This window comes from Zootoca vivipara, chromosome 4 (genome assembly GCF_963506605.1).
Source record: "Zootoca vivipara chromosome 4, rZooViv1.1, whole genome shotgun sequence".
Classification (NCBI taxonomy): Eukaryota; Metazoa; Chordata; class Lepidosauria; order Squamata; family Lacertidae; genus Zootoca; species Zootoca vivipara.
The window spans coordinates 43,106,978-43,128,731 of record NC_083279.1 but is presented as its reverse complement, the minus strand read 5'-3'; the positions used below and the strand labels follow the sequence as shown (position 1 = coordinate 43,128,731).

Here is a 21,754-nt window from a genome sequence, read left to right as displayed (position 1 = left end):
TCTCCCCCCCCCCCCTGAGCGAGCAGCCAGCCGCCCCCCGGTAAAACGCCTCGCTCGGTGGCTGGCTGCTCGCTCACTTGCCGAGTGCTGCCGGAAATTGCTTCTGCATATGCCCGGGCATGTGCAAAACCGATTTCCGGTGCCGCTCTGACCATGTCTGGGCACCGGAAATGGCTTCTGCACATGTCCAGATATGCGCAGAAGAGATTTCTGGTGCCCATACATGTGGACACGGGCAGCCTGGCACCGGAAGTCGCTTCTGCGCATGTCTGGACATCTGAACCGTTTTCCGGTGCCACGCCGCTGGGTGAGGCTGCTGATCCCTTTTTTTCCAATCCGGAAGTTGACAGCTATGCCCCAATCTCTGAGTGGTGCAGGATTCCAGGGGTTCAATGTGCTTACCCAGAGTCTGTGTTTCCTTTGGGAATAAGGCATAGTGAAGACTGTGGTGTCTTTATGATATATGGTTTATTTACACATATGTACAACCTGAGCTTGCAATGGTGGGATTCAGAGCATCAACACTCCAAATGGTTCTTCCTTCTCCCATAGCCGCTGCCTTGAATCCAAACAGAAATCAAACATTGTTCTCATACTTCTCTCTAGTTTGCTGCTTTACTTCTAGGTCGCATCACTGTTACTTTTAACTCTCTCATCTAAAATCTGACTTTATATGTTGAGGGAGGGGACCCCACCCACGCTTGCTAGATCTGGGTTTTAGAGGGGTCTGGCACACATCGTAACATCTTGACATGATTTACTTGGAAATGGTTTTTGGTCTACTGTATGCCTCTGCAATAAGTAGTTACAAGAACCATGTATTCTTTCTTTGTATTTTTGAGGTTGCTTTCATTTAAGACAACAGTTGCATTTTCTGCGGCATTGCATCTATTCTTTGTACCAAACTAAGGTGGACTGTGCATAATCTGAGCACTACACTGTCTAGTCCAGTTGCAGGGCTTCAATATCATTGTTTATTTCATCTATGTACAGTTGAATACACAAAGAAATCTCATAAGTGGTTTACAGTGTTGTGGCCTGACAATGTAGACAAGGTACTTTGAAGAGTTCACAGGCAATCACTTGCATAGGGTGGTATGAGGGACAATACTATAAGTAGATGTTTCCTGAATGAAATTGCTATCTTAGGACAGCAGGTTCATAGCTGGGCGTATTCCTAGATCTAGCACTGCCACTAGAAACCCAGCTGTCCTTTGTGGCATGTAGCTAAGGCTGGTTTATCACCTGTAACCACTTCTGGCCATAAATAGTCTTGTAGTATATTACAGTGTAATATAATTTTTAAGGATAGAGGCTTATGATCTTGATTCAAGATGAAATTTTAGAAATGGTGGAATTTATTATTATTATTATTATTATTATTATTATTATTATTATTATTATTATTAGAATTTATATACCACCCTATAGCCGGAGGTCTTAGGGCGGTTTTAAAACTAAATTTAATTTACATGCTAAAAACATGCTCATCTGGATTTAAATGTGAAACACAAAGCAAAAGTTCGAGATACTATTACCTTTGGGAAAATGCACATCATTTGTTAGAAAGGAATGAGCTGTACAGTATATTTAAAAATTGTAATGAAATCTGATTATGTAATAACTCAGGCACAATTCTGTAGTCAGATGAAAGAAATCTTCCTATGACTTCTGATCAATAACATAGCGGGATTTTGTTAAACATGGTCTCTCGATAGATGGTCTCTTTTGCCTTGGAATGGCTTATTTCATGAAAAAGAAAAGACTGCTGGTTTTGTGTGGTTGAGTACCTGTCTCTTCAGGAACTTAGTGGTATTGATAATAGGGTCATTTTTCACCTCAGAAAGGCACTTCAGACCATTCTAGTTCTTTTTACTCTAATTAGTGATGTAGAGTCTGACCAACAGAATCCTATTCCACTGTAATTGTTATCAAAAAGTGTCAGACTAACCACAGAACCACAGGAGATACAAAACAGCAATGGTAATAGGTATTATTACTCTGTTTAAATTTTTTTTAGTAGAGTTTGTTGAACTCTGTTGTTTTTTAATCAAGAGAGTTAACTTGCTTCAGGTTCACTAATAATTATATATTCTTATTCATTACATTTATATCCAACCTTTCTTCCACAAACGAACTCAAGGCAATATACACAGGGTTTCCAGGTGGTTTCCTCCAGCGTCAAAGATGACCTGGGCTGCTATCAGCTTCAGCTCCTAAACTGTGGGCTAGACCTAGATTTGCTTACTTTCAGCAAGGTTACTCCCCATATCTGGCTTCAGACCATGTCTTGGTACCAATAATATAGAAAATACTGTTGCCAATCAGTGGGAGACATCCAATGATGTCCATCCACTTGCAAAATGGAAATCTGCTTTCCAGAATGTTTCTTCCTGTCTCCAACTCCCCTCCCCATGAACACCAAAATCTGCTCTGGAGAATCCCCCAACCCTTGGAGCAGATCTTTGGGGTACAATGAGGCTGTGGCAGGAAGAAAGGAAAGAAAAGTCTTGTTGTATGAGCAGATGCCTTCTTGCACTGTGTTGGAGTACACCCCAAAATGAATTTCTGTCTAACACTAGCTTGGATTATTTTATAAATGATGAAATTGTTCTTATGCAATAAGAGGGTATATTTATTTTTTAAAATTGCAATACTCATTGCTTTAAATATTCTGTATTTTAACTTGCTGCCTCACAGCGGTTCTGGATGTTTTCTTCTGTGGGAAATGTTTGCGAGAGACTTTAGTTTCCTACAGTCTTATGAGAAAGCACTACTGTTCCTGCCATCACACTTCAGTGGTGTAGGCAATATATTAGAACTTCACAGTTATATGTATAAATTATATGTATTAGCTTTTGCACATTGTTGGGGAAAGTAAATTTAAACAGTGAATTTAAATTTAGCCAGATAAGCTGTTAGTTTGTTTGTGTGTGTGTTCAATCATGATATTTTATTTTCCCATTCTGCCACGCAATTAGGTTTTAGAAACATAGAATTAACTAGCTATGCAATTCACCCACAGGCTTGGATACAAGGGCATCTTTCTGTGAGCAGAGAACCTCTTATTCTCATCATAGGGCTATTTCTGGCATAGCCAGAGTTCTGCATGTTTTTCTGTTGTGCAATTTTCAAGTGGTTCATAGGGAGAAAGGTGGGAAGCCACTGCTATAAAGGCATCACAGTCATATCCTGCATTAATGACCTACTACTTTTAATCATATAATGTCCTAAATTATAGTGTCATGGTTTTTATTTCCTTCTACAGAAGATTTGACAGATCAGTGGAGAAATGGAGGAATTTCCATCATGATATGAAAAACTTTAGCGACTGGTTAACTGAGGCAGAACAAAATTTAGGTAAAATATGGATAGAGTCCGAGGATCCAGATGTTTCCACAACCGAGCAATATATCAAGGTAGGACTCACCTATAACATATTTTTACCTCAAGGTTTTCTTATCTATATGTGTATTTGTTGCAAATTGGTTCCCCATAGGCTCTCATCTAGAGAGCAGATATTATCACCACTTGGGGGTATTTAATTCCATGTTTATACACTGGGGGATTATTGTAAACTGATATGATTTACAGCACAACCCTATCTACTCAGAACTAAGTCCTGTGGAATTCAGTGGCGTTTGTTCTTAGGGGATTAGGATTATAGACTTAATGATTCCTCAATTAGTATATGTTAAAATAATTAACAATAATAAAACTACTTGTTCACACAAGTAAAAAAGATGCTGTAATGGGCGTGAGGTGGTTACTCACGAGTAACGACGCTGGAATCCAACCTGCCTTTTTACAGGTTTATTGTGCATACTATGTACAATGCAGAGCTAACTAAAACACGTCCATCTTAGTCACTCGCAGAATCTGGGAGTGGCCCCTTCCTGTTACAAGCCCAACAGAAGAACTTGGACACCCTCAATCTCCGCCCACCCTCTTTGCGTTTGACCCCTCTGCGCAAATAGGGTGTTGGAAGCAACATCTCCCTTTCTGAAACCTCCTGTTGAAAGTGGTGCCGGGGCTTCTCGCTAGCATCGCTGAGCCCTCTTCCCACCTGTCTGACCATTTCCTCTTGCTCCCCATTGGACGACTCGCTGCTACCTCGGCTGGAAGATGTACTGCTGGAGAGGAGTGGCCTGGGATCCCTGTAACACAATCTGGCATCCCCCTCCTCCCGTGGACCCTTAGAGAGCCCCCTGACAGATACCTTGGGCTAGTTACACTTCTCTGAAGTCTCTCAGCCTCACTCACCCCAAAGAGTGTTTGTTGTGGGGGAGGAAGAGAAAGGAGATTGTTAGCCGCTTTGAGACTCCTTAGGGGACTGGAAGGTGGATATCAAGTCCAAACTCCTTCTCCTCCTTGCTCCTCTTCTTCTTCTTCTTCTTCTTCTTCTTCTTCTTCTTCTTCTTCTTCTTCTTCTTCTTCTTCTTCTTCTTCTTCTTCTTCTTCTTCTTCTTCTTCTTCTTCTTCTTCTTCTTCTTCACCTTCTTGTTTTATGGGTCTTTATTTGACAATAGCTTTTAAAGCATCACTTATTTCTGACAATAAAAGAAAATACATTTAAATTAGTGATGCCTGGTTTCCCACCCTTTCCTCTAAGGCATGTGCCAGCTAATCTGTCATCCCCACGCCATTAATTTAGAGTCACAATATACTTTTAAGCAGCAGTTCTTTAGGATGAACAACTGCACAAGCTGATCATAGCCACACTTACCTGGGTGGAGGCTCACTGAATTCAGTAAGACTTACTATGAGGTAAACATGGTTAGGATCACAACCTTAATTGCTAGTTCTGGGTTACTAATGCTATGTTATTCAGTTTACTGAAGTTGGTTGCAACACCAGATATATATAAAGGGTGGATATTAAAATATATTCTAAAAAGTAACCCTAACCTCTTTCCCCTGATGTGCTAGTTTACTACTTGCATGAAACTTTGATCATGGAGGAGAATTCAAAAAAAGATGACTGTCCAACCTGCAGTATGAAGCAGTATAGAATACAGAACAGAGGGGGAATTGGGACTGCTTTGCCTTTTTGGTTCTGTATGGTTTATTTAGCCATCCCCAGCAGGGATCAGAGTAGAGAGTTTCCTCTTCTTACTACATCCCTTTCATACTTTTCTTCATTTAGCAATAACAAACTATACTTTAGTATTTCTTTATCAGAATAAACATTGCACCAAATATCCTTCTCATCTCACCCTACTCCCAGCATTATATATTCTGCTTCCTTAAGCAGTACAGCTAATTCATTGAAGAGTTATGTGTTGCCTGTGTGTAAGTCATCCATACTTATGTCATCATTAAATTTATTTTTAATTTGATGGATCTAATTTTAATGCAGCATGAAGGAATGAATTCTTCTGGGGCAACACAAGATGCAGTGTCCATAGCAGCATATTGCTTAGCTGTCTGTTTTGGTCCGTGAATCAGAATATGCTCACACATATTATATCCATAGTTCTCATTAGTCTTTATGTCACATAAATGTGGTTGATAACTTTTTTTAGTGATCAGGTATTAGATTTATTTAGGGACGCAGGTGGCGCTGTGGGTTAAACCACAGAGCCTAGGGCTTCCCGATCAGAAGGTCGGTGATTCGAATCCCCGCGACGGGGTGAGCTCCTGTTGCTCGGTCCCAGCTCCTGCCAACCTAGCAGTTCGAAAGCACGTCAAAGTGCAAGTAGATAAATAGGTACCGCTACAGCGTTTCCGTGTGCTGCTCTGGTTCGCCAGAAGCGGCTTTGTCATGCTGGCCACATGAACTGGAAGCTATACGCTGGCTCCCTCGGCCAATAATACGAGATGAGCGCCGCAACCCCAGAGTCGATCACGACTGGACCTAATGGTCAGGGGTCCCTTTACCTTTATTAGATTTATTAAATAAGGTCAGCCTTCTCATAATGTTGATCTATTGGAATTTCCATCCAAATCAGTAAAATATAAAGCTTAAGTCTATATACTATATTGACTTCATGGTGTTGAAGCCTCTGACACCGATTGGCTGACGGGTTTGGTGGCAAGGGCTGTTCAGGAAGCTAAACAGTTTGCAGTCTAACTTATTTGAGAGGAAGCTGTTGGTTTGACTCATACTAAAATGGTTAATGACTTGCAAAAGCACCTGAGGTGTTTGATCACCTAAGGCAGGCAAGGCCAAACTTGGCCCTCCATCTGTTTTGGGACTACAACTTCCATCATCCCTAGCTAACAGGACCAGTGTCCGGGATGATGGGAATTGTAGTCCCAAAACAGCTGGAGGGCCAAGTTTGGCCATGACTGGCCTAAGGAGTAAAGGAAACTAAAAGAGGAGTGTAGCAAAGTTGACTAGAGACTGAGGGCCAAACTAGATGCACAATAAGTGGTTGGAGATCTGTGATGGATCTCCTGTCTCCCTCTCTCCCTCCTTAAGCAGCTATGAAGAATATTTCAAATCAGAACCACAATGTTGCAGCATTTCCCCCATATAAATTCCTATCCTAAAGCATTTTGCTTCAGGTACCTAAAATGTTCCCTAATCAAACAAATAACACCACAAAGAGCAATTTACATTGGGTCATAGCTGCCAAGTTATCCCCTTTTTAAAGGGATTTTCCATTATGCTGAATAGGCTTCCTCGCGAGAAAAGGGAAAACTTGGCAGCTATGCATTGGGTAACCCCTCCCCCCTCTTTTGGTATCTCTGAGCACCAAAATTCTCAGATGAAAAGTTGCAAAATTGCCAGTTCTGGTTGCAGTATCAACAGTATTGTTAAAAGGGTATTAGAATAGAATGTTACTGCTTTATTTGGCACCCCATTTCACTTTGAATAATGTGTTTTGGTTACCACATTTTATGGAGAATATAAAGAAAGCAGTTACAGTACTTAACATTCAGAGTAAAGCTCCCCATGCTTAATCTTAAACTAAAAGTCTAAGTTCATCCCAAATTATTCCCTGTTTAGTTTTCATACTCTGCATTCAATAATGTATAATTTATTTTGTACAACTGTGTATGTAGCTACTGTAGTTGTCAGGAGTGATCCTTACATCTATGAGAGATAAAGCTTTGCAGTTTCGTGCTGTTGTGCAGTTGCTCCACATGTGAATCAAGTAAATAAAAATGTTTAATTTTATATGCTCTGTAACTCAGACATGGTCAAATGAGGCCTTCATCCTCTGAAGTGTTTCCCAATTGGTTTCAGTAGAGATATCAAGCTTAGTGGACAAAATGTAAACCATTTTAATGCATTTCAACAGGAACTCTCAGGTGTTCTCATTATGTAGTTGGATGTGTTTTGATGGCTGAATGACTGTCACCTCAAAAAACAAAAGGTTGCTTAAAAATATACAGCAGTGTTTTCATCACCTTTTAAATTTTTAAAGGGCATCATTATTAAAGTTTCTCGTTTTTCTCTGCATTGGTAAAGGGTAGAGAGTTTGCATTCAGTTGAAGAGCTTACAGGACAGGGAAGAACATATATTTGACAACTTCGTTGTACTGCAATGGTACTTTATCAGCCATCCTGACTATTATTAGCATGAATGAGCACATGTGTAGGTACTGAGAGAAATGATCTCTGCTGCTTTATTCCCCCCTGGTTGTTCAGCTGCAGCGCTGATCAATGCCATGGTTTTACTTTGGATGATGTTCAAACTGGGACTCTAACTTTCGGCAGGCAAACCATGAGCTGCAACTAACATTTGTCCTGTGGTTTACAATGAACTAAATCATGGGGCTGGGTTCAGACAACATAGCTAAGCCAAATAATGGCTTCACTCAGCGCAGTAGCACAGCAACAAAGCAGCAATTGAGGAAAAAAACAACTGTGATCTCCTCTCCAGTAGCTTTTGCGTTCGCTCATTTCTGTTAAACTATGGTATGACTTTAGGTCACATGCAAAAGAGAGCATTGCCTTTCATTTCCTTTTTCCATCTTTTGAAAATCACACTTCAAAGAACATGTGGGTGTATCACGTTAATATGTGAATGTGTGGACTATATGGTTCAATGAAGTTGATGATACACAGGTTCTGAGTTCCTGCCTTCAGTCCCTAAGAAAAATGGATGCTATGTTTAGACTATATTTGTAGCATAAGGCAGTGACAAATTTGCAGGCAGTGGTTAAGACTTCACCTGAACACCTCACTAAAAATAAGAGGTAAAATCAACTTCTTACTCCACCCCATACTTCTTTCACATAGAGAACAGACAAAAAACAACAACACTTCATCTAATGATATGGTTTAATATCTGACAGGGCACCATTCCAAATGGTCTCAACCTGGAAGGAGACTTTAGGGGGGTGCTACTTGTAGGGGGAACTTAAAAGCCTTCATCCATGAGTGGATCAACTTTACATACCTACAGTATATTTTAATTAGCAGATGAAGCACACAATATATCCTTTCTCTGGACTGTTTCTTCCTTTTTGTAGCAAAGGCCAAGCTAATGTAGCTAGGTAGCTAATGTGCATGTATGTGCAGAGGATGCAGTGGATCTGGAAAGAAGGCATGCACACACTTAAGAGATGTTGCTTCAATTTGTGTAAGCTGTCTTGAGTCCCTGTCACAGAAAATGGTGGGAAATAAATAAAATGATAGAATTATGAAAAGAGCTGTCATATCCCTGCAGAACCATGACAATTTTTTTTTGGGGGGGTGCAATTTCTAATTAATCAGGTGGATTAAAAAAATTAGAAGTAATTTGATTGACTAAAAATATGTCCTCTGAAATCAGTCGGTCAGTAAATTTGTATTTCTAATGCAAATATTTATAAAAGCACCAAAAAGGAAAAGGTACAGTGGTACCTCGGGTTACGAACACGATCCGTTCTGGGATGCAGTTCGTAACCAGAAATGGTCGTAACCCGAAGCTCCATTTTGTGCATGCGCAAAGTGCAATTTTTGCAATTTTTGCGCATGCGCAGAACGCACGCACAGCGAAAATACTTCTGGGTTTGCAGAATGGGTGGGACTGCCTTTAAAACGATGCCTCGTGTGCTGGAGAAATAAAGGGTGGTGCCCAGCACTGCAGTTCTGTTCATGCCACGGAGTTATGCACAAGTGACATGACTTTCCCTTTCTCTCTAGCTTCCTTCAGTACCCCCACCCTCAAAATCTGCTCCAGAGGTTTGACGGATTCTCCAGAGCAGATGGTTGGGCATGTATGGAGGGAGGAGAGAAAGAGGAAGTCCAATTGTATGAGCAGAAAACACTGCTTGTGTTGAATATAGCCCAAAGTACACTTTATTTAGAACATTTTTTTTATTATGCAAAGATTTATGGAAGTGTCTTCTATCTTTTATCCCATACAATTAATTAGGATTTATCTAACCAGATAACAACCAAATAACTAATAAGAATAGATACAGTATCATGCCCATTTTAAATTAACATATCATTTCCTTAGATTTGATTAGGTTCCCATATGAACCATGTTGCTGTAATTACAGTACAACCAATACTTGGGCCCCAAATGTTCCCTTCCCCTGTGAGAAGGAACACTCCATCAGAGAAAACTGCTAGTTCCCTTTGGATTTGATTCATTCTTTACAGAGGAGAACATTATATAATAATATTGTTCCATTCTCTGGGTGATACAGTTATGGGATATTTTAACCTCATGTGGAAAAAACAACAACTAAGACTTTACTAGTGAAATATTGAGCTATCACTTGCAATCTCCCAGTGGAAATACAGCACTTTAATGACTAAAAACGAGCACAGAAGTAATCAGCTGTGATATTTCTCTAGGCAGCCAACCAAGAGCCACTTTGGAAAAATGTGGGTCAGTAAGAAGATAACTAACTAAATCTGGTATCAAATAAGAATCCCCAAGTCTAAATCACAATATTGCAGAAGGGTAATAGAAAAAGCAGCCAAATAATTGTAGCTGTAGTTAAATGTGATACCTGATATCAAGAACTGACGCCTACTCCAATAATAAATATCAATATCTACAGCCTGAATCCTTATTTTAATTTCCTCTTAATATGCCTGTTTTGTTTTTGTTTTTAAAAAACAACTTCATGCATATAAAAATAATAGAATGATGCTTATCAAGAAAAAATAGGCAGCACATTTCAGGATTGTTCAAATGGCTAATATTTTAAGGAGGCAATGGAATAAGAGGCTCACTGAATGTGTGAGAGAGAAAGAGAGAGACGTAGCAGACCATTATTGCGATGCACGTAGGTTCAGCTATCTGCCTGCTCGCTATGCAAAAATTTACTTATCTGCGCATAAAGAATTATACCCATACCTCACTATCGACACCACAGATTCAGATATCCAGACATTGGGAGTTTGCCCACTTCCTTATTCCCTTGCTTGTTTCTGCTTTGCTGGTTGGTGGCAGCCATTTGTAAGAAAGCAAGGAGACAAAGTAGAACCATCACTTGGGGCAAAGTGTTAATAATCCACACACCAGGATTCCAGTCCTCACCCCAGCAGTTAACAAAATAATAATCACACCGATGACCCTTACACAACTAGTTTCACCCTGTGCAATCAAACGTGCAAATGCTGTGCATCTGTACAGAAAAAACTCCAACAACATTTTAGAGTTCTATTATAAAATCTGGCAAAGAATCCCTGCTCCTCCTTTCTGGTGTTGATTTTTACTATCTGCAAATGCCATCCTAGTGCCTTCCAGATGGTATAGGACCCCAACTTCCATCAGAACCCAGCCAGCATGGTCCATGGCTGGTGAATGATGGGAGTTGTATTCCAACAACAAATTCTAATATTTGAATAGATTTTGAAGTTTTCAAAAAGGAAAAAGGTACTCGGCTCATCCAACATGACCATTAAGGTTATCTCTAGCAGTCCCAGCTAGTTCAACCAGTCTTACAATTGACAGCTCTCTTACAATCCAGAATGACATGCTGCAAAGAAACTATTAAGAATACTTCTTTTGTGCTCTTTTTCTGGTTATGTATAAGCCATCTTTCCTTGCAGTAGCCACACATCTATGTTTTCACGGTAGGGTGGTCACGCATATGACACCAAGACTAGAGGACAAAAAAGTGTGCATATTTGCATGTGCTAATTTATATGTACAGTTGCAGATTTAGGAATAATTACTGAAATATAATTAGAAATGCATCACACCATATGTGGCAGACTGTGTCCAGGCGACCTATGTGCATGTTCAGTTGGCTGTCCAGCTGCTAATCATTGATGGGCAACTTCAAGGCCCCTGCTTACCTGTCTTGTGGTTTTTTTATATGTAAGACAGACATGGACAGGACAGTATTTTAATTATATTATCCTCTGAATAGAATGCAATAGAGGTGTGCCCTCTGACAAATAGAACATATGACCACCCTATTTTATTGTTATTACCAATGCAGCTGATCTATAGGATTTTGAAACTAACTCGCACACGTTTCTGGAGTTCCTGAACTTGTCAGCTCCTGTTTGCTCAGCCTGTTTCATCTGAAATTTCTGAAACCTTGATAGAGTTTCCTTCAAAAACACAATTTAGAAACTAAACCATAGCAACTATTTCTGTTTGACGTTGTGACTTTGAACATGAACCAGTCACAGCTCTTTTGAGACGACTGATTTCAGAGCAGAGCTAAACAGAGCTAAACATACCTAAATGGTTCTCACAGACATCAACAGGATTAAAAGTACTTTGCTTTCACTGGATCATGCCCCAAATGTGTATTAAGAGTAATATTAGTAGAAGTCCTAATTTAATGACTCTGTAAACAAGACTCAGGATAAAATTAAGCACTTGCTGCTTAGCATAGCTGCCAAGTTCTCCCTTTTTTTAAGGGAAATTCCCTTATGCTGAATAGGCTTCCTCACAAGAAAAGGGAAAACTTGGCAGCTATGCTGCTTAGTGGTAATTATGAATTTAATCAATGAACTTCCAGTTACAATGCAAAAGTATTCATTTGTTTCTCTTAGGAATATGATGGTGCTTAATTGAAAGCTGAACAACATCTGCTTCAATGTTCTTTTGTTTGTGTGCTAAAAGTTTAAATTGACTTTTAGGAACAAGCCAATGTTGGTTTTTCCAGTGAGACTTGAGACAAAATGGATTTTTAATTCCAAGACAGCATATTGCGATTAAATGTCCCTGTGAGGTTCATATTTCTGTTTTCGTAGCAGAAAGTGAACTCTGATCTGTTTATGGCTCCTGAGAGGACACTATTCCAGCATAATTCTCACGTATGAGTATAACACTTTTAAAATATCATTTATAAATCATTTGTTAAGAAAGTTTTTCACAGCTGGATTTTGAAACAAAAGCCTTACAAAACAAAGAGCTTACTTTCACTTAGCAGAAGTAATTCTTAAAGGATGCTCTGATAGGCAGTTAAAATGGCCAGGAATTAGACTCAAGCCACAATCGGTTCTAGACCTGGAGACTGATGATGGATTGGTTTGATATAGTATACAGTAGAAACAATTTATATGAGCTATTTTGGGAGACAAACTTTGTCTTAAAAGTGGGATAAAAATAAACAATGACAACAAAATAAGAACAGAGCAGGGCCTTTTTGTCAAGGCTTGACAAGCAAACCGCAATATCAAGGTACAAATGCACCTTGCTTTAATAGCCCTCAGAAAGCAATATAATGCTTATCTTTCTCAATAAGGCTAGTGTCTGTATGTGATTTTATGAGCTATAACTGCTGGAAATTTATAGATGCTAGAAGTGTTTGTTGGGATAGCAGTATTTTAACTATTGAAAACAATATGGGTTTTTGTTTAGGACTGAAAGCTACTTCCAGCCAGAGAGGTTAAGAAGCATAAATCATTGTACCATATTCCTAAATAAAGAAAATATGTAGATATCTCAAAAATGTTCACTGGGCCTCTTTCTCTTTCCTTGCCTTCCCCTTCCCGGTCCTTTTATATCAGCACTGGATTAGTTTGTCTTAATTTTAAAGCAGAAAGCAAAAGACAAATGAATGGATCATTTCTTTTAAAAGATCATTAATCCCATGCTCTCATTACTTTCTTTTAGTGTGAACTGATTTTACAGCTCTAAGTATTTTTAAAATGCCAATTGTGAAGTCATGGTTAAAGATGCAGTAAAACTTCATCTAGTTTTTCAGTGTATTTAAAGCTCTAACAGAACAGCCTTTAAGTGCCATTTCTGGAGGTGTTCCCCACCCCCTAAACAACTTGTAAAGTCATGGTACTGTGTCATTAATGTTAACTACACTTCCATGTGTATGTTGTAGCTATGTTTCTTAAGCAGTTGTCGTGTGTATATAGCACTAAGGCACAGTTGTGGCTTTTGTCTCCATTCTTAAGAAGAGGAAAAATATTCTATACACGGAGCAATCCCTATTCTGGGTGCTAAGTAATTCCCTCATATAAGAGAATGGGGAGACATGCTGATTTATATGTCCTTTAGATCAGCGTTTCTCAACCGCTGTTCCGCGGCACACTAGTGTGCCGCGAGACGCTGGCTGGTGTGCCGCGACGTGCGGCGACGAGAAGGGCGATTTGCATTGTCACATGCCTGGCGGCCGCCAATATTAGACACTGACCCGCCGGAAAGCAATATTTCTCCTCCTCTTTCCCAAAGCTCAGTGCAAATGAGCCTGGCGGCCGCCAATACACAGCACTAACCCGCCGGAAAGCAATATTTGGCAAGTGTTTCTTACAGTCATAATTATAATATAGGGCGGCACAGAGTTAAATTTTTTAACTTTTTTAATGGTGGTGTGCCTCGTGATTTTTTTCACGGAACAAGTGTGCCGTGGCCCAAAAAAGGTTGAGAAACACTGCTTTAGATATTCCTTTAAGACAGAGGGACTAGTAGTACATGTGAAAAGTATCTAGGGGTCTTAAGGTAAAGGGACCCCTGACCATTAGGTCCAGTCGTGACCGACTCTGGGGTTGCATGCTCATCTCGCATTATTGGCCGAGGGAGCCGGTGTACAGCTTCCAGGTTATGTGGCCAGCATGACAAAGCCACTTCTGTCGAACCAGAGCAGCACACGGAAACGCCGTTTACCTTCCCGCTGTAGCGGTACCTATTTATCTTTGACGTGCTTTCGAACTGCTAGGTTGGCAGGAGTTGGGACCGAGCAACGGGAGCTCACCCCGTCGCAGGGATTCGAACCGCCGACCTTCTGATCAGCAAGCCCTAGGCTCTGTAGTTTAACCCACAGTGCCACCTGCGTCCCTATATAGGGGTCTTAGTGGACCACAAACTTAACATGAATCAATAGTGTGATGCAGCAGGGGGAAAAAAGCTAATGCTGTTCTAGGCTGCATCAACAGAAGTATAGTGTCCAAATCAAGGGAAGTAATAGTACCACTCTGTTCTGCTTTGATCAGACCACACCTGGAATACTGTGTCCAGTTCTAGCCACCACAATTTAAGAAGGATGTTGGCAAGCTGGAACATGTACTGTACATAGGAGGGCAACCAAGATGGTCAAGGGTCTGGAAACCAAGCCTTATGATGAGGAGTTGAAGGAGCTGGGTATGTTTAGACTGGAAAAGAGAAGACTGAAAGGAGATATGTTCATGTTCCAATTTAGCAGATGGGTAGTTGAAGCTGAGAACCAAGATTAAAGGGACATTTGTTGTAGAAATTGCATTAAGTGTTTTGATCTACACCAGGCATCCCCAAACTCGGCCCTCCAGCTGTTTTGGGACTACAACTCCCATCATCCCTAGCTAACAGGACCAGTAGTCGGGGATGATGGGAACTGTAGTCCCAAAACAGCTGGAGGGTCGAGTTTTGAGGTGCCTGATCCACACAGACCACATTGGTGCCAATATAGGCTCTGGGAAGACACATATTTATGACTGAATGGGCAGTAAGTGAGCACTGGACTGTTATCTCTGTTCCTGAAACCTACTTCTCATTTCATCTTTGTTGAATTAGAAAGAGATTACGAGTTGGCCTTGTTACGAGTATGGTATTAGCACCTTACAACATAAGGAGAAACTTCAAATGAATAATGAGTGCTGCAGCTATTAATTTATCCTTGCCGGCTACCGTGCCATTTCTTTGTGCCAATGTATATACCATTTTTTGAAGGAAAGTTGCTATGTGACCCTCACAGCAATATACCTCCTTTGATGTTTTCCCCTACTTCTAAGCTTCTTAAAACATTATTACACATAACAAAGGAAGTCAATCAGATTCACACTTGTGGAAAGAAGAAAGATACTGTTTGATAATTGCTAACTATATATTCTTTTTTCACTATGTGAAATATTCTAACTGTGCCATGAAATGCAATCTTCCGAAGTACCAGTTTGTGCTGAAAAACGTAACATTTGAAAATGCTGCTGATTTGAAGCCAATCATCCTCCTTTCACTGTGTTTAACAGAGAAAAAGCTCCTGCCTTTTGTAGCCGTTCTGTTAAGCCTGCTTTACAGTCTGCCAGTAGCGGGGGCTAAATTCTCTAAGATATACAATGCTCTGTTAAATTGTGTGTGGTTTTTTTTACATAACATCAAACTGTGTCTCTGGGGCATGTGGAACACTATTAATACCACAGGACCAAAATTACAAAAATAAGGAATGCAAACATTTACTGTTTGCAAAGAAAGACTATTCAGTGTGTTTCAAAATTGTGTTTTTCCTTTTGAATTCCACAGATGTGGTCTTTTTTCTGTTTTTGTTGTTGTTGTCGTCCCCATCCCCCACCCCGTTTGTGTAATGACATAATGATTCAGGATTTTTACATGCATACATACAGTATGTTTGTACCAATACACATGCTAAATAAAGAGCTGTACAGTGTAGGGGGAAAGAATGGAGACTTACTGTAGATGCCAATGGGGATTATATAATTTACAACTTTATTAATGGAATATGACTAGCCTGTTTACATTGGCCTAGTAAAGAATTCTCTCCACTTGAATGTTACAGCATTTACAAATGGAGATATATCTCTTTGATGCCACCATGGCCTCTTGCAGCAGTGGCAGGAACTATTAGAAACCTGGAGAAACTTAAATTTATATTTTGCTGCTGTCACAGACATCAGCCTGGTGATTAAGCCTCTTCCCTTGGACCTCAACATCTATTTAGGGGTCCCAGGAATATACTTCCCCAAGCCCACCAAAAACAGCAAATTACCACTAGTGTTGTTGTTTAGTCGTTTAGTCGTGTCCGACTCTTCGTGACCCCACGGACCATAGCACGCCAGGCACTCCTGTCTTGCACTGCCTCCCGCAGTTTGGTCAAACTCATGTTCGTAGCTTCGAGAACACTGTCCAACCATCTTGTCCTCTGTCGTCCCCTTCTCCTAGTGCCCTCAATCTTTCCCACTAGTAGTTGCCCCCAAAGTAGCAACACCAAAATACAAACTGAGCTGTTCCTGGAGTTATTCCTGCTTCCATTCCCATCCACAGCTCCTATGTTTGTCATGTCAACAACCTATAGGGTCCTTAATATATTATTTCTGGCTGCTAGGTTGATAAATTGTAGTCCACCCAGGACCAGATAGCAGAATCTCTCAACCCTAAGCAGAAAATAGTAGTGCCCAGCTTCTCAGTTACGTCTGAAAAGTTTCTCTAATGAGGTAGCTGTAGCATCATAGATTGACTGCAGCGGGTGGGTCAGGGGATGATTGACATGGTCCATCAAGGTACAACTGTGGGTACCCTGTTTATTTGTCAGTCAAGTTAAAGCATATTTATCTCATTTTGGGTGTGTAAGACAGGGTAGGTTGGTAAATCACCCACTCTGCTGCTTCACTTTCTCCTTTCCAAAGCTAAGAAAAGTGAGTTCAAGCATACTACTAGGGAAATTAAAATACCCAGTCCTTGTGCTCCTTTGATCAGTAGAAAATATAAAATGAAGGGCAGGGACTCTAGAATATTGTAAATGGTGGGTCGTGCTGGGAACCCAGCTTTTGCTCTATCCTGCACAGTGCTGATCTTGCAGATTTTTAAAAGTCTTGCAAAACCAGGTCATCTAGTCCTGCAGCCTTTCTGTATGAGATCCAATCAAAGCCATCTCTCCCTTGACTGCCAGAAATTTCTCTCTTTCCTACAGACTAGGAATGTGCAACTACACGAGGATCTATGGTCAAATCCACACCATACATTTGAAGCATATTCAACCCACATTTAAAACACATGACTTCTCCCAAAGAATCATGGGAACTGTATTTTCTCCCTCCTAGAGCTACAACTCCCAGCACTCCCAACAAACTTCAGTGCTAAATGTGCTTTTAATGTATGGTCCGGATATGACCCATTTCTAGCTTTTTCTGAATGATTTTAACTGTTACATGCAAAGTCTGCATATTATGAGCTGCTGAGAGTATGACATGTGAAATTTTTGTTGTGTTCCATGTGATCCAGCACTTTCCAAAACATTTTACACTTTTGCAATATGTAAAACTTTAATGCCTCCAGGGGTGTCTCAGGGATTCATTAGTTAATGTCTCTACAATGCTTTGAAAATGTTCTTTGGCACATTAGACTTTAGTGTTATAGTTAATACATTTGCATCTGAAGTGTGTCACATTTTGGGCATTGATATGCTAATATTCACGTTTGTTTCACCCTGGAAGTATTTAATAAATTTTTGATAAAGTTCTAATGAGGGTACAACTGGGTTCACTACATGCAAAGATTGTAAAACCCCTCTGAGAAATGTTGCTAATCTTGCTGCTACTCTTATTATTTTCTTCCTTTCTCCCTCCCTCCCTCCCTCCCTCCCTCCCTCCCTCCCTCCCTCCCTCCCTCCCTCCCTCCCTCCCTCCCTCCCTCCCTTGGAAGCCCTCTGATGTTTTTCCTTAGCAGGAATTTCCATGTCTGTGTTGGCAATACTTTCCATGAAAATCAGTGGCAGCTCTACTGTTCACAAAAGTTAGTATGGCTTGTAGAGCCAGTGCTGCAGCACTGTGTATTTGGCTGATTGGATGTGTTTTCATGGAGAGGATTAGAGCTGATTGTAAGAGTTCATTGGGCTATTTGGATCTAGCTGCAAGGAGACAGTTCGGATGAATCCCATCAGAATTCCAGGTGTTGAGGATGAACTAGGAAGTTAAAAGGCTAGTCCCGGAGTGAGTGAGAAATTATCTGAGTGGACAGCAATACAGTGGTACCTCTGGTTAAGAACTTAATTCATTCCGGAGGTCCGTTATTAACCTGAAACTGTTCTTAACCTGAGATACCACTTTAGCTAATGGGGCCTCCTGCTGGCACTGCACTGCTGGAGCACGATTTCTATTCTCATTCTGAAGCAAAGTTCTTAACCTGAGGTACTATTTCTGGGTTAGTGGAGTCTGTAACCTGAAGCGTCTGTAACCCGAGGTACCACTGTATGCTTATTGTGAATAGCAATTGGAAGAGAGGTACTGACATAGCACCGTTTTGCTGATGGTTTAAACCAGGGCTCCCCAGACTTACCCAGCTTTGGGCCGGTGCCCGCCGCGCCGATCGCGCGGCGGGCCGGAGGGCAGGGGAGTGCGCGTGCAGCAGGCCGGAGGGGGGTGGAGTGCGCGCCCGTGCGCATGCGCACACACACTTACTGGCACGGTGGCGTGCTTCCTTTTTTAAAAAAAAATATATATTTTTATTAATTTTCCAATTAAGACCAATTATATCACATTCATTATTTCAAATTATACACATATATATATCAATCAAACCGAATGTTATGCCAAATCGTCTAGAAAATTTTTTATTTGGGTTCCCATGCTTCAAGAAATTGGGGATTCCTCGCAACCGTCCACTGCCGTCTTTTTTCTAAAGTTCAAATCGTCCTCCAAGTTCATAATAATCCAGATCTTCCCCTTACAGTCACATAGATGTTTTCCACTTTCAACCGATTGTTTCCCAGCTGCTGAGATAAATATCAAACAAGGTTTCACAAATGTTCTTTCTCCTGTGTGGGTTAATCAGTCCAGCCTCCCCATAAATCTTCTTAGTCTGGAGCTCCCTGTTGCGTCGAAGCAGCGCCATCTTAAAAAGCTCAAATCACTTTCGTTTTCTCTCATAGCCATGAAGATTAACAATCTTTATAAAATTTACAGCTTTTCCAGGCAGAAGACCCAAACATCAAACCATAAACTCTTGGTAAATTAATGGATCTCCTTGCCCTATAGCTGAACTTAGCTTCAGGTCGCTGCTCCAATTCAAAGTGCGTCACAGCTCATAAATCCTCCGAACACGTCCAGGACTCCTTCCGTCCGACTAGGGGGGGGGGGGCTTTTCTCATCGGCAACTCCACATCTTTAAAAAATATGCTCAGTAACAACAGTTTATAAAGTTCAACTCACACAGTCTTTTGCTTCTCCTTCACTCCAAACAAGCCAGGACATCGCGTCTGGGAAGGTACGAAGTAACTCATATGAAGAAAAATAAGAAAAAACTCAATTCCCTTATCGCTCCGTCCCCATCAATCCTTCTTCCAGATGATATACAGCCTTTGACTCCTCTCCCTCAGCAGCATAAATTTCTCAGCAGTAAACAGCGCTTCTTCCCCTCCTTCTGAAGTATGTCCATAGATTTAAGCCTAATTATCTTCTTTAACCATGGAAATCCCCGCCATGCAGATTAGCGTCCGGGAGTCCTGGCCCTCGTAAGTGCTTTTCAGCCCAAGCTCCCCCCACTCCATAAACAGTCGGAGTGGGTCTGGGGGCATCGCGGGCCAGCGGCCCCTCTCCGTAACCCCCGGAGAGGGTAGGGGGTTGCCATTTACTCCCCTAGCAACCGCCAAATTCCTTACGAAGGTCAGAGGGATGGAAAACAGGTCCGCCATTCCTGCCGGCGGAAACCGGAACCCTGGCACGGTGGCGTGCTTCCAGGTTAGAAAAATCATCGAAAATCATTTCTGCGCATGCGTATGGGCCTCCCCCTGACCCGGAAGTGCACCGGAAATGACCTCTTCTGGGTCGGGAGAGGCCCATACGCATGCACACAAATGATTTTTTGGCGCTTTTTTTCCAATCTGGAAGTGCGCCGCCGCGCTGCGCGCCGTAAGAGCAGGCGGTGGCAGCAGGCGGCGGGGGTTGTCGCGGGCCGGATTGGGAGGCCAATTGGGCCGCATCTGGCCCGCGGGCCGTAGTTTGGGGACCCTGGTTTAAACCAACCTCCTCCAACCTAGCTCCTCCACATGTTTTTGGATATAACTCCTATCAGCTCTAGTCTGCATGGTAGTGCTAGCCAGAACTTTTGGGAGCTTCCAGCCAAAACATCTGGAAGACACTACGGCAGGGAAGGCTGGTTGAAACAGTTGCATTTTAACAGTTAAAATAACAGATCCAGTCCTTTACTTTTCTAGGGAATAAAAACAATGATAATACATAAATGAAATAATCATAATTTATCCAGCCTCTAAAATAATAAAGTACATCCTTTTCTGGCCCAGACTCAGCATCTACAGTCTTAGACAGCCTCCCCCGTCATGGTGCCCTCCAGATGTTTAGGACTATGTATTCTTCAACCCTGATCATTGCTGAACCAATGCCCTTCAGCCTAACCATTCTAGCTGGGGCTCATTAGAGCTGTAATCCAAAATATCTGGAGGGCACCTAATTGAAGAAGGCTGAACTAAGAAATAACAATATCATCTCTAGGCGGACAACTAAAACAAGGGAAGAATCAACATGTGCAGGAATAAATAGGCCCAGGCCAACTGTCATAGTCCCTAGGCGACAGGAGTTTAATGGGTGTTATATGCAGAGGCTGTGTAGTTATGAACTATAGACATGTAGGCTCTGATGGGTTGTCCAAAAACTCTGGTCAAATATTGCACTGATAGACCTTACATACGTAGAGTGCAGGCCCACATGGAGTCTGTGCATAACAGGTTATCAATTCATTCCCACTCTTCTTAATGCACCCCTATGTCATTTTAGTCATCAGCATAGGGATTTCAAGGAAGAGAGAGAAAGGAAAGAAGAGCAGAGGAAACTTAATAAAATCCAGTTTAAGCTAATTGAAATAAATAAATTTAAACATATTTCTTACATTCTGCAAGGGATTGAACAGGTCACAGCTCACCAAGCAAAATATTCAGATAGGGCCAGTGGCGGAGCATATGCCCGCGCTCCCGAGGGGGGCAAGACGCGGAGGGTGCCCTCCCAGGTGTGGAATAGCTGCTCAGGTGCACAGAGCGGCATGAATGCCCTGTAGCCGGGGGCAAAGCAAGCCGCTGATGGCGGACATTCGGCGCGCTGCCCACCCATGACTGCCAAATGTTATCCCCTTCAGTGAAGACACCTGGGTTGCTCCGCCCCCATAGCACCCCTCTTCCTCCGCCCCTGGATAGGGCAACCATACAAAATGCATTCAGAAAAGCAGGAATTTGTGCTTTAAAAGAAGTAAACCTGAGAAATGAAGAATCATGTACCCCTCACACTTCCTGTAATATGTCCTACTCCCCTCCACCACTGGCCAAATTCACCATCCAGCATTGGCTGGGGGCCAAATGTAATTAGAGTAGAGCAGACTGCTGCATATCCAAATTAAGCATTAAGAGCTGTACTCTCAGAGGTTGGTTAAAGACAACCACCAGTTGCCTAAATCTTCCTTGATCTCATACTATACTCCTCCCAGTCTTCTACCCAGAGGTGCCAGGGCAATGGGGGTAGGGGGCAGGTGACGTTGTGTGTGACATCCCAGTGTCAGGAGGAGCCAGGGATGGAGGTGAACACACAGCGGCAGTGAGGCTTTGAAGCTGCACCATGTTCAGCTCTGTGCTTGGCCTCATCTGCCCCCTAATTTTTTTATATGGGGGGGGGCTGGACCCCTCCACAAAAATATTGAGTTGGCACCCCTGCTTCCACCCAGCAGCCGCATTCAAGT

General features: G+C 41.7%; 1 protein-coding gene across 11 annotated transcripts in view; it reads left to right on the top strand.

Annotated features, from left to right (window-relative positions):
* DMD (dystrophin) overlaps nucleotides 1-21,754 on the top strand; it is a 1,020,507-nt gene that overhangs the window by 523,072 nt on the left and 475,681 nt on the right. For all 11 annotated transcript variants that reach the window (XM_035114377.2, XM_035114375.2, XM_035114388.2 and 8 more), the window contains one exon: nucleotides 3,269-3,419. In XM_035114377.2, the coding sequence (XP_034970268.2) occupies nucleotides 3,269-3,419 (151 nt within the window). The remainder of the gene's footprint in view (nucleotides 1-3,268; nucleotides 3,420-21,754) is intronic.